This window comes from Lissotriton helveticus, chromosome 2_1 (genome assembly GCF_964261635.1).
Source record: "Lissotriton helveticus chromosome 2_1, aLisHel1.1, whole genome shotgun sequence".
Classification (NCBI taxonomy): Eukaryota; Metazoa; Chordata; class Amphibia; order Caudata; family Salamandridae; genus Lissotriton; species Lissotriton helveticus.
Genome location: NC_136059.1, coordinates 1,890,649,680 through 1,890,664,005, shown reverse-complemented (window position 1 = coordinate 1,890,664,005; position 14,326 = coordinate 1,890,649,680). Strand labels below are relative to the sequence as shown.

General features: G+C 42.6%; 1 protein-coding gene across 1 annotated transcript in view; it reads left to right on the top strand.

Annotated features, from left to right (window-relative positions):
• The window catches only part of FAT4 (FAT atypical cadherin 4), a 386,231-nt gene extending 372,382 nt beyond the window's left edge, over positions 1-13,849 (top strand). Inside the window, exons 16-17 of the mRNA XM_078676811.1 lie at positions 3,944-4,205; positions 10,784-13,849. Coding sequence (XP_078532937.1) covers positions 3,944-4,205; positions 10,784-12,654 — 2,133 coding nt within the window. The 3' untranslated portion in view covers positions 12,655-13,849. The remainder of the gene's footprint in view (positions 1-3,943; positions 4,206-10,783) is intronic.
• Positions 13,850-14,326: the final 477 nt, after the last annotated feature.

Genomic DNA, 14,326 nt, shown 5'->3' with positions numbered 1-14,326 from the left:
AAGCCAACCAATGGTAAGCAAGAGGTGAGCTTTAAGGCCAAGGTATGTTTTTTGTAAGTCTTCAATAGGTCTTTCGCAACCTGATAGCTTTCACTGTCTGGTGAGCAAGACCTAAAAAGGCTTTACTCAGATGAAAATTCAGCAAGTATAGTGTGACTTCAGCTTTCACAATTGCAGAGCTAGCAACAGTTGTGCAATTGTTCATGGGTTGGGTCAACTGAATAATTTGTATGTTTGTGAATATTCACCAAAATTTGTGGTTAAGAAGAAATTAATTCATATTTATTCTTTCAAGGACAGGAGTTAGTGTGTTGGGAATGGTGAACGAACACATCCAAAATTGGCAGAGATGACTGGAAAGAGGGTTCACAATTGAGAAACATAGTTTCACTTTTCAGAAATAATCAAGTTCAATGTGCACATGCACTTTTATTAATTTATGATACATTTCTGCCTGCAGTTCTGTGCACTTGATTACAACTCTGCATGCAGTGGCAGCTGGCACAGATTGTGGTGGCGTTGGGGGAAGAAAAAAATAATACACTTACCTCTTCACGACGGCGTCTCTCCTCTGCTTCTCTTCGCAATGCATCTCGGAACGGAAGCAGGAAGCAGGAAGCACTCAAACTCTCCTAAGCCAATCACAGCATGACATCTGCGTCGTGATTGATCTGAGCACTGTGGTTCGGTGCTCAGACAGGGAGTGGGAGCCTGTGCATGTTCTCCACACAGGCAGTTTAATACAGACGGGGGGAGAATCTGCTAAGAGTGCATGGCTGTTTCGCCGGCCCAAGATGGCCGGCCAAACCTTCATGCACACTTAGAAAGTGCCCCAACCACTCCCCACCATGCTCTGTGAAGAGCCCAGTCCCGCCCTACCCTGCAAAACTGCTGCAGCAGGAAAAAATAAAATGATAATAACATTGTGTCATTATCATTTAATTTTTCCTATTTTGCACTGCTGAAAAGCAGTGGGGCGACGCTCCTCTGCCTTAGTGGAGGAGCCGCTGCTATCTGCATGCATAAATACTAAAACATTTGAGTACCACATGATTACTCCTTGGAAAATATCTCCTTATAGAGGATTAGTACCACAGGAACACATTTTCATCTTTCTAAGTACTAAGTGGCCTCTCCAAGATTTCTGTGAACATTGCACTATTCTCAATTTCAGTCCTTTAAAGCCATTAAATATCAGCTAATACCTACAGGCAGCTATTTGTGCTCTTGCGCTACTTTAATTAGATGGCTTTGAATTAAAGTTGGCCTGGTCCCTGTTCTTTCTCCTTGACATGTTATGATAGAATTCAGTGTGCTCACGTCAACTTTTCCATGCGTGAGTCACCACCTGCAAAGAGCACCGAGAGAAACCTCATCCCTTCTCTGCATGAGGTGGGAAATATAAATGCTGACACTTACTCTTTCACTGCAACACACACTTTAGGAGCTTTCGAATTATTATCTTTATAGTTCCAAGAAGAAGCACTCCTTCCTGTCCTGTAAACAGTGTCCCGTTCATTGCCACATTAGGGTGCAACAAACTCTCTGAGTGTATGCACACAAAACAACAAGCTTCGGCAAAGTCATTTAGTCTGGAATTGGCTGCCAGCCTTTTAGATTTGTGCGGCAAAGTCAATTAGTCTGGAATTGGCTGCTAGCCTTTTAGATGTGTCAATGCTTGTTTTGTTTTGCCATGGTTTTTATAGAAACAATTATTGTGGGAGCTTCTGGTCTTCGCCAATATTTTAAAAAATTGGAAAAAAGCAAAAAATATGTTTGGGGTCACAAAAAACAGACATTGTTATAGTAGTCCCTGCACTGAAGGGAACCACTTTGTACGTGGATGTGAAAGGGCAGAATGCCATCACCTACAGTGAAGTTAGCCAATGGCTGAAGTGGGCTGCCCCCATCGACCTATGAAGTATGCTGTAGGAGCCTGAAGAATAATGTGAGAGCTGACTAAAAGGTCCTAAAAATAATGTTTATTATTTATATAATTTTACTAAAACTATACTATCTTTTCTAACACAAGACCTAAAGTCATAAGAAAACAAGGAAGAGAACTACATTTCTGAAGCCTAACTCATGTGCTTTGATTCCATAGGTGCCCAAATCAACCAGGAACAAAGAATTAATTATGCGAGGCCCGTAGCTTACTGGGAGCGATCAGTGTATTATATTTTATCCTTTAGCGGTTGCCCCTTAAGCACTCTTCTTCTGCTCAAATCCGACCATTCTTACATCTTTAGATAAGTTCATGATATTTGTGTTGCTTCTCAGATGATGTGTAATAATCCAGTATTCAGAAGATTGGGTATTATTCTTTTGAACATTCTCAGAAAAAAATATCTACAAAATGAAAAATTGGCAAATCAAATGATCTGTTTGATAAAAGCCCGTTTTCAAATAGTGCCTCCTCCGAAAGACCCCTGCCTTAGTTCAAGATGTTATTGTAGTCGAGCTAGGTGACAATCATCTTGTTGAAATTCAACTCTATCGGGATGAAGCAATTTTGCCTGCAAGTGGCCCGTAGATTTTTTTCAGTAGGCATTTTCACCCACTCATATCTCTCCTATGAATGGCAAAAAAACTAGCCTGCACTTATGCACACGTCACTCCTGACGATGCCTGCTGACACGCAGAAGGGTGATTTCCTCCCCTACAATGCATGAGGGCTACTAGTTCCCACGGACATCCTATCAGTGTGCATGGCTGACCCTCTTAAATATATTGCGTCTCCATCGCCTGTCCCTTCCTGGTTCAAGACCTCTCACCTCCCCCCATATGTGCCTGTTTATACATGCTATTTGCTCTCGACACTTGATGGGCACCCCTCTGGGCTGTTCCTCACCCCTTGTAACATATGTCATGGCTGCTCACATCTTCCGTGCCGTCTCATGAGCTTGTTTGTTATGTTATGACGTTTTTGATTGGTATAACTGTATCTATTATTGCCATTTTCATCATGGGCACATTTGTGCCGCTGGTTATATTAGTCGACAAGTGGCTTTTGCATGGTCCGCATGTTGCGGCAATTCTCTGTCTGCTGCGATGTCTGCAGTGGCTGTTTCACTTTATGTATAAAATATAAAAAACACATAAAAAAAATGAATGGCAAAAAGAGCCATATACTAGGTCAAAGGATGCTACGATGTGTAAAAAAACACAAAACACACTCTAATAATACCCACTTCCATGCGTCAGACGGCTCACTGCTGTCCAACGTCATGGTGGGCGTGTGCGTCGGACGGGTAGGGGCCGTCCGATCTGCACACGCAGCAAATTCGCTCACACTGCCGCGTAATGTCCGCCGCGGTGAACCTCCTTCGTAAAAAGTTACACAATGAAATCAAGTGGCAAAGTCAGGGTTATAGCTAGCCTCTTTAGGCTCCACTGAAACATTGAAGTGCAAAAGCAGAAAGATTCCTTCTCGATTTGATGAATATTTGAGTAATGTGTCCATAACTTGGTTAAAAAGACTGTATGCATAATTTTTCCTTTCTATGTTGCACCAAGAGAGCAATGTATCCAAAAGCAACTCAGATTTCTTCTTGACCATGTCGTTTTGCAGCTATTTTTTGACTTTCTGCAGTTTCCTAAAACCAAGTGGATAATAAATGATTATTTCACCATTGAGATGTATGTAGGTGCTGGCCTGTATCTGATGTCAACTCTAATACAGAATCAGTTGTGAAGCAGTATGTACCGCACGAAAGTTAAAGTATCTATGTAACAGTTTTTTGCATTTTACTGACATCCACATGCGAAACTGCAATTGGGAAAAAGTCTTTTTTTTAAATTATAAATAAAATACTATTATTTTTTCAAGTTGTGTTCTTGACCTAAGATGAATTATACTTTTTATATGAAGCAATTAATTTACGGAGACATGAATGTAACAAACAAGTGAATGCATTCTTCCTTGCATTTACTCTTTTCACAGATACGTAATGGCAAAGTGCACTACACTTCAGATGCTGGAGTTGCAGGAAAAGTGGAGAGGAATATCCCTGAGGTGTATGCCGCAGATGGACAATGGCATTCCCTGCTGATGGAAAAGAATGGATCTTCTACAATCTTGTCTGTGGACCGGACCCATAGGAAAGAAGTGCACCACGTCACTCAAGACTTTGGTGGATTGAATGTCCTTACCGTCTCTCTGGGAGGAGTTCCACCAGACCAGGCTCCACAAGGTGCACACGCAGGTAACGTGCAAGCATGCAACATGGTTTTTCTAATACCTACAAAAATATCAGAACATGAATCACTGTGGCAAAATCAGGGAATGGAATTGTGTGGATTTTGTGGCATTTTTAGGTTTCGCTTCCACAGTGCTTGCAAAGTCTTTTGTATTTGAAGAAATAAATCTTAAAAGGGGCTTAGAACTCGCCCAATACTTACCTGAACCTACCACTGGTTCATTCCAATGTCGCTCTAATTTACTTGCTACTGTAAGTGATGGCATTAGCCAGCATGTCGTCTGCTTTCACTTCCTGCTCTGCTTTTGCTGTCTATGCCGTGGAGTAGAGCTTGGACCAAGTACACCTTCTGGTCACTGGCCACTAGCTACTAGCAACTTGCTACTCGCGTTGCAGGTACTTTATTTTCATTACAAATAAACTCGTCGTGCGAGTGCATCCACGTGCATTACACATGCATGCTTGTGGCAGCGCTTTGCCTATATAGCCCATTCAATGCCACAGGTCGATTAGATCGGCCTGCTGCTGGAACTGAACGCGCTTCAGCTGATCAAAGCAGTCTGAGGCTCCATCCTTCAATGGGGGAGGGATTTTCATGCAGTGTGTGCCCTCTCCAGTAATGATCAGATCCTCCCATACTTCAATACCTTTCCCTCATTCCTCCACCAAGCTCCCACATCTGATTGGAGTTTTCTTGGAGATTCAGGAGTTACTTTTAAATCCATCCATTTGATGTGCAGTTAAAGCCTGCAAACTCTAAGCCAAGCTGTTTGTCAGGAAAGGTGGTGACATAGATCCGGGTCAAGAATCATTTAATGGTAGTGACCAACATTGAAGGCTAGGCAGACAAGGTGCATCTGTCTTCACATTGTCATGTATATGTATGTATAAATCTTTAGAAATATTCATTCATTATTGGCCTATGCATGTTGTTGTACAACATGACTTCTCTGGACGCTTATCCTACATCTAGAGCCATGCAGGGAGCGCTGCAAAAACTATGGAGTCGCAGAAAGGTAGCAATCACATGAGAGGCTGTCTTGGGAGTTACCACATTTTTCAGTGGCTGCTGATTCCAGCACTAAGCACAGTAGTAGTGAGTCTTTTTTTACATATTTCACAACCGTGGTGTTTCCTTTTGCTGGGCTGGACCAAATATCAATAAAGTTCAGTTGAACATAAATTGAAAAAAACCAATCAGAGCATTGTGTCCGTCCTTACCTTCCCCAGCTCTCACTCCCCCTTTTTTCACACTCACGCACAATAATGCTTTCAAAAGTGCGTTCAAACAGCCATTGGTGTGCTGGATCCCTTCCCTTACTCTTTTCTGCCCAGAGACAATAAATCATGTGTCTCGCTGTCCGCCCTCACCAGATGATGACCCTAGTCCAGGCATCACACTTCGTTAGGCTACAGTACACTCTAAAATAATTCCCAAGATTAGTGGAAAAAATAATAACAGGGCAGTTTACAAATGAGATGCAAGCAATCCATTTGTCAAATTCCTGTCCCCCAGTTTTGGAATTCTGATGGCAGTGTGAGTAATTTGCAAATTAGTTGATTGTATTTCGTTTGCAAATGCTGCAATTGCACTTGCCGTCACTGGGTGCCAGTCAGATTCACCCTCACCGTGCGCTTCTGTGTTTGCACTTGGAGGAAAATTGGTTTACTCTGGTAAAAAAGATTATTGGTCTTAAAAAACGATGCAGTTCACCTGATTGTTTGGATGGCAGCTCCTCAAGAAAATATCACAAATGTCTAGACGCTCACTGAGGATGACAAGATCCATTCCAAAGCAATTTATATTGAAATTTACAAGAAATGCTCTACAACGTGTTCGCACTCTGCTGACTTCTGCACATTATTTGCATGGTTTTCTTCAGGGCTGCATGGACACTCTGGAAACAATGAGTTGCGGGGAGTGACAGACACACCCTGACTCCGGATAAGCCAAGGTGGTTTAACACAGTCATTACCTTCAGCTGGCAGGCGGTGAAATTCAATAAGATAAAGTTCGTTTCCTGGAGTGGTCGGTGGGCAGTATCTGGGTCACTGTGAATGTGTCTGTAGTGTGTTAGGATAGCGCATGGTTCATGCCTTTGGATGAAGGGTGTTGTGTGTGTGTCTAGGGGGTGCCTCAGACATGTTTATGGGCTTGGCAAAGTTGTCAAACCATATTTATGGCAATTGAAGGACAGATATGGGTTTCTGTATTCATGTGCTGCTGATGGGTTTATCTGGAAGGAATTGTGTGCCTTCCTGTGTTGCATTTTATTATTGGCTTTTGGAGATTGTCTAGCAGCAAAGTTGGGATCTACAGGTGCATCTCTTGTGAGGGTTTTATGACTGTATTATAAGGTAATCTGTGGTACTGAGGGACGTTCTGACTGTGTTTAGGCCATAATGGGTTTGTCTGCGATGTTGAGGCTATGTGAGACACAATTTGAGGGCACTTTGGGTCAGTTGTGAGGGTACCTGGGGTGGGTTGTGATGGTGCTTGGAAGCGCATGGGTGTCTGAGGTGGGTTTTAATTATATCAGAGTTGCCTTTTAACACTGGGTGCTTGATTTGCACACATTCAAGATTCCTGCATGCACAGGGTGTGAGAATGTGAGAATGGATATAGGCATGACTGGCACAAACTAGAATTGCGTTTGTGAGTTAAGAGTTAATACATCACCAGCTTACTGTGTGTCTATAAGACATGTGTACACTGGGTATGTGTGTGTGTCTGTAAGTGTGTACTGGGTGAGCGAGCACACTAAATATCTGCTCAAGTATGAAAAGAGCCAAAAGATAAACGAAACCTATTGGCTTTGCCAATGTTTGTTATATTCCTCTATTGCAGTGTTCACGTATGTCGTTTGTGGGTAATTGTGGTCAGGCAATATGATGGTAAAAGTCAAACTTAGGGCTGTATACGCGATCTGTACTTCAATTTCTGTAAGAAACAAATGGTTGTTCTCTGTTCAACATGCTGACTACATCATCACTGTTAAGAAACTGGGTTGTTAATTGACTGGGTTGTGAGCCCTGGTCAAGCAGAAAATACAATTCTAGTCAGGGTACGGCACAAACAAGCCCCATATTAACCTGTGGTGACCCCAAGTGGTAGATTGGCAAAGAGAAGACAGGCTTAACTTGGAGGCAATGGGTAACGTACATGTGCACCACTTCATACAGTAAAACAATGAAAACACATCACAAAAAGAGCCCACAAGAGATTTAGAAAGATAGAGTAATTTGTCATAAATAAAACAAGACAAAACAACAGAAATCCAATTAATCGAAACAGAGATACTGAATTTTACACTGCTTATTGAATATAGCACCAAAAAGCATAATGCGCCAATTCGGGATATCTGGTAGCCCCAGACCTGGACAATATCACAAGCTCAGGCTGACTGAGATGGAGTGTGGGCCGGCTACAGGGGCCCAGTTAGACCTCTTGAACAGAGTACCTTAAATCCTGGTTGGGGAGTGTTGCATAGATCCGGGTCGAAGATGAACCATGCATCTGAAGCGATGAGTCAGTTGTGAGATGTGGTGAGGCTGCAGTGTGAGGTCCTTGTGCATCTTCGCCGAGTGCCCCATCAACAGGACTTGCGATGCGAAGTCCGGAATCGGGGATGCTGAGAGCAACTGGTGATGTGTCAGTTCCGAGGAGCTGTGATGCTGCGAGGTGGAGTCAGGCGCCGTCATCAAGGCTGCCATTTACCTGGTTGTGGATGCGCCATGCCAACTGAGTGATGCGTCAGTTATAAGGACTGTGGTGGACGATGCAGGTCTTTGCATCAGGTCCGGTACACACAGAAGCATCAATGCATTGATTCTTCTCAAGGATGCGCCACTCAGCTGTGGAAATGTGTTGGTTCTGCTTGGTAATGCGTCACTCAGCCAAGAAGATGTGTTGGTTGTTGGCAAGCACCTTAGGTCCTCTTCCAAGGGTCCATGACTGGGGTGGTTGGAAACCTGTTATGTCCCTGAGACTTCAGATCAAGAGGCCAGCCAACAAGCCCTTGGAGTCACTCTTAGTTCTGGGCTCAAGAGATGCAGGTCCAGTCCTTCTCACTCAGCATTAGAGAATCAGGGAGTAGGTCAGCACAGCGAAAGCAGGAGTCCAGTTGAGTTCAGTCCAGCAGAGTGGAAGTCCTTCAGCAGCACAGCAGCCCTTCTTCCTGGCAGATTATCCACAGGTCCAGAAGTGTACTGAAATGGTGGAGTCAGAGGAACTTCTTTTGTACCCAGTTGTACCTTTAAAGTGGGGAGATGTTTCTACTGGTATTCCTTTGAAGTGCACATATGCCCTGCATTTCCTACTGTGGCCCCAGACTAACTTCAGGGGTATGCAGCCCTTTGAGTGCAGACAGGACACAACCTATTCAGGTGTAAGTGAGGCTAGGCCCAGCTCCTCCCTCCCGTCATGCCAGTAATGGCCCACTCGGTCACACCTAAACTCTCATTGTGTGTGGCTGTCTTGGAGGAATGCACAAAGCCCTACTGACAGCTACACCAAGTCATGTGACCAGAGACAGTCTGCAGGTACAAAATGGTCAAGGCAAAAAATGGCAACTTTCTAAAAGTTTTAGAAATTACACTTATAAATTGTAATAAGGCAACTCCAATGTTATCCTATCACAGAGAAAGGCCTTGCAGTTGTGAAAAACAAATTTTAGAGTTTTTCGCTACAGAGACATGTAAAACATAAAAGTACATGTCCTTTATAAACACATTGCACCCTATCCTGTGGGCTGTCCGGGGCCTACCCTAGAGATGACTTATATGCATTAAAAAAAAGGAAGGATAGGGCCTAGCAAAATGTTTATTTTGTAAGGTCGAAAGTTGTGTTTTAGACTACACACACAGGCCCTGCAGTGGCAGACCTGAGACATTTTTAAAGGGCTGCTTAAGTGGGTGGCACAATCAGTGCTGCAGGCCCACCAATGGCATTTCATTTACAGGCTCTGGGCACTTGTAGTTCTCTGGATTAGGGACTTTTAAGTAAGTTAAGCATGCCAATTGCGTATGTGCAAAAATTACCATGTTTAGAGGAAAGAGCACTTGAACTTTACCACTGGTTAGCAGTGTAAAGTGCCGACAATCGGAAGACCAGCAACAGAGAGGTCAGAACAAATGGAGGAGGAAGGGAAAAAGTTGGGGGGAAGACCACCCTATGGCTGACAGATTTAACATCACTGTTTTTAGTGACTTAAACTGTGTTCAACCAGGCCTTGTGACTAAGCTTTTTATAATCAAACTTATATTTCTATTTCACTGGGCTGGTTTAAAAAAACAATCTAAGTATTAACTTTTTAATTCTAATGGAAGCAACAAAGACATTTGTCATACCCCTTTGGATTTTCTGTTATACCCAAGGTGATACTTGTAAAACATGTCCTAATACTTACTCCAGTATTTTTGACATTGCAATTTAAATTAAAAATACACATTTAATTTTAAGCCCTAAGTAGTATGCCTGACTGAAGCACTAAGATAATTAAGCAATACTTCAACTATTTAGTAAATTATCCACAGTTGTAAGGAGGGTTGTTTTAATAGATGTTTCCATCTACATTTCCTTGCTATTTCGTTTTTCAGAAGTTGTCTGAATATGTTTATTCAAAGGCTCCATTCAGTTGGCTCGTGCAAGCCCCACAAACATTGATAATTTAAGTGTAATTATTTAATGGGAGGTGGGCCGCCTTTAGCCGGTTTCAGAATTAGATTTTACCCGTGTTTACAAACTCATCGTGGATCACAGTTGTAGTTGAGCATTTCCTTTTATAGACCTTTAAACTTTCACAAGTTAAATTGTGAGTAATTCTTCTCATCAAATGTTAAAAGTGCTTGCTAATGTGAAGAATATATTTCTTTTCCTTGAGAGGACATCCATATCCTGACACATTGGGTGCCGCATGAACGTTTACAAGTTGAGGGCCTTGAGCATGACTCTGCACCTACTTTCTTGTGCCATTGGCAGAATTGAGCTCTCAGGGTTTTTTGCAGAAGATTTGACTTGTTGGATTGTAGTTCTTAGGTTTGGTAGTATGAAATGTATAGGTAAACAGCCATTAGAATGTTACTGCACACCTGTTAGTTTTCCAACCTCTGTGTGGTTCCCCAGGCACGCTCAACCAAGGACAGCACACTTGGGTAACCTATAGATGCTTTCGTCTCACCATGTTTCAGTTTCCCTTCCATAGGATGTAGCTACCTTTCACAGGATGTACTGGCCAAATTAGCAAAAGCGCATAATGTTGCACGTTCACAAAAAGCCTATCTGTAATGAATTGCATAAAAGCGTTCAATTTACCTGTACATTTTTAACAATGTATGTCACAAACTCAAAGAATATATTTTCTCTGCCTTATGTGCCCCAAGCCATCTGTCTAATGGCATAGTGCCCTACAAAGTTTGTAACATATCTCATTGTTGTCCAAGATAGTTCACGAAGAAACTCATGTAAGTTAAACGTTGTATAGGCTTTAATTTAGTGAGCACGAATTGTGTCTGGATTCAGCCATTAATCAAAAATTAACAGAATTACTTAAATTACTGAAATCATTTTTGTTTCTTTTTTTTAGGTTTTGATGGATGCATTGCCTATGTGAAGTACAACAGAGAAAATCTTCCTTTCAGTGGAAAGCACAGCCTGGTTACAATTTCGAAAACTGACCCCTCCATTAAGATTGGGTGCAGAGGGCCCAATATTTGTGTCAGTAATCCATGCTGGGGAGATCTCATGTGCATCAACCAGTGGCATACGTATAAATGTGTTCCACCAGGAGAGTGTGCCTCAAGTCCCTGCCTGAATGGTGGTATTTGTGAACCCGGTGCGCACTCTGGATTTTCATGTAGCTGTCCTGAGTCCTTCACTGGGAAAAGATGTGAAATTGTGATAGCCTGCCTTGGAATTGTGTGCCAACAGGGTAACATGTGCAGGGCCACAAACAGCGGAGGCCATGTCTGCATCCCAGACCCACACACCGAGGAACTAGCTTTGCCCATCTGGGCTGTGCCGACCATTGTTGGCAGTTGTGCTACTCTCCTTGCACTGTTAGTTCTTAGTCTGGTCCTGTGCAACCAGTGTAAAGGGAAGAGAAAATCTACTGTAGCAAAAGAAGAGAAAAAGCCCAAAGAAAAAAAGAAAAAAGGGAGCGAGAATGACGCTTTTGATGATCCTGACAACATTCCACCATACGGAGATGATATGACAATCAGAAAACAACCTGAAGGGAACCCCAAGCCAGACATAATTGAAAGAGAAAACCCCTACTTAATCTATGATGAGACTGACCTACAACATAATTCCGAAGTAGTGCCAAGTGCACCTCTTGCAGCTCCAGAACCAGAAATAGAGCACTATGACATTGAGAATGCAAGTAGCATTGCCCCTTCTGATGCGGACATTATACAGCACTACAAGCAATTCCGCAGCCACACACCTAAATTCTCAATTCAGAGACATAGTCCTCTTGGTTTTGCTCGTCAGTCCCCCATGCCACTTGGTGCAAGCAGCTTAACGTATCAACCTCCATACAGCCAGGGGATAAGGACATCTTCCTTCACCCATTCAACTTGCCCACCTCCCAATTCTCTGTCTCGCCAAAGCCCTGCACCGTTCTCGAAGACTTCTACATTCTACAGAAACAGTCCAGCAAGAGAATTGCATCTGTCAAGAAGGGAAGGCAGCCCTTTGGATATGCATAGTGATGCCTGCCAGCCTGGGATGTTTAACTATGCCACACGGCTTGGCAGGAGAAGCAAAAGCCCTCAAACAATGGCGGGCAATACCTCTAGGCCCGGCAGTCGTCTGAAGCAGCCAATAGGGCAAATTCCTTTGGAGACAGGACCTCCTGTAGGACTTTCCATAGAAGAAGTTGAGCGGCTTAATACCCCTCGTCCTCGAAATCCAAGCATCTGTAGTGCTGACCATGGTAGATCGTCATCAGAAGAGGACTGCAGGAGGCCCCTGTCAAGAATAAGAAATCCAGCTGATGGTATTCCAGCTCCGGAGTCATCATCCGATAGTGACTCCCATGAGTCGTTCACTTGTTCAGAGATGGAATATGATAGGGATAAACCTGTCGTCTACACCTCAAGGATGCCCAAGCTATCTCAAGTTAATGAATCTGATGCAGACGATGAAGACAATTATGGTACTCGGATGAAGCACCGAAGGTACCACAGCCGCAGAGGTGATGGCGGTCCTGCAGGTTCAAACACAGCAGCAGCTACTCTTGTTGCTGAGAACACATTGCCCTTGAAACTTGGCCATCCAGCTGGCAATTTCAACTGGGACAATCTATTGAACTGGGACCCGGGTTTTGGGCATTATGTAGATGTTTTTAAAGATTTAGCCTCTCTCCCGGAAAAAGCAGCAGCAAACGAAGAAAGCAAATGCGGGACAAGTAAACCCGCTTCAAGAGATGGGGAGGCAGAACAATATGTATAGACATTATGCAATGGCATTGTGAAACCGCGAAGCCATGGAACAGTCAAGCCATTGTATGGTTGTATGTAATTAATGAAGGTCCGCATCTTAACAACAGGCCAGTCTGAACTGTTGGTTGGGAGAGACAATTTCAAATAATAGCCATTATGCTGCTGGAACTGACATAAAACAATTCTTTAATTTAATTATGCTTGTACAAACATATCTTTCCTGCATGTGGTGCATTTCTGACCCAGACATTCAATCATGCAGCTTCACAATGGTTTCCGGAAAGCAACTAGATGGTTTGTAATTGTTTTTGTATTCATGTTTCCTCCCAAAAAGAATTTTAGAAAGGGTTCCAGAAAAGGAGTATTGTATATTTTTGATATAATATTTTCCATAACAAATGCATTTAACAGCATTTTTTGTAAGACGCGTACGAACGACCCTGTGGCCCCGAAGGACTGCAGTATTCCAGTTTTTGAAGCATTCCTCTCTTAGAGCTGCAAAGCTATTTGCTTGTGTGTTTTTTCTTTTCTGTGTTTTTTAAGCTTGACTGTGAGCTGTTAATGGTACTGAGACACACTTCAAGCATTAGGTGCCAGAAGCAGCTCAAGCGGATCAGCACTTTAGGATGTGTCTGACAATATTTGTGAAAGCTTCGGAGTTGCTCTGAAATACTATGTCTTCCCGCCTCTGTTCTTCCAGTATGTACGACCTGATTGGCAGGTGTGAGTAAATGGCCGCTGGAAAGACTTTGATGTACTGTAGCATTCGGCCCATTTCCTTCTCAGAAACCTTTAATGGATTATTTATTGTGCAAGCAGCTCCCAACTCTGGCATTTTGAGAGCTGAAGCTCCTGGTCGAAAGTTGTTTACAGACCGAGTCGTTATGTTTCCTAAATGCCCCAAAAATGCAAAACTTTCACACAGTAAAAATTATTGGTAGTCAACATTTGTCATGACGCTCTGAAATTTTATACAATGTAAAAATGTTCAAAATGTTGTGTTTTTTTTTACCTATGCCCTGTTTTTGATATTATTTTCCTACGCTGAAGTTTCTTACCTTCAAGGTAAGGTGAATAAAATCGTGGTGTTTTTTACGTGTTACTTGTGTAACATCCATATTTTTCACATTTTGATACAACTGTAACATACTCGTATGCTTTGTACTTGTAAATGCCAATAATAGAATTAAAGTATTTATTTAAAATTTGTGCTGAGTTCTTCCAAATGTACGTTTTATCGGTGTGCTTGCTCACTTTTGTGCCCAAACGGATTCTATAACATCAGGGAGTAAAATGCATACTTGCTGTTTTAGTGGTTGTGAAGAAGTCAGGTACACACAACTAATACCACTGGTGCTCTTATATTTTAAACATTTCCTTTCACTTTCTGTCAAAACATTGAGCTGCCTTGTTAGATTTGGGGGTCTCTAGTTGGCAGAGGTAGGTACCTTTGACCAAATAGGGACCCTTGCATCTAGTCAGGGTAAGGGGCTACACTCCTAAAATAACCCCAGCTCACCTGCTTGGTAGCTTGGCACGAGCAGGCAGGCTTATCTCAGAGGCAGTGTGTAAAGCATTTGTGAACACATGCAGTAATACAGTGACAAAACTACAGATGGACACAACACAGGTTGTATGATAAAAATAAGTATTTTTATATAGACTTAACACAAGACCAAACA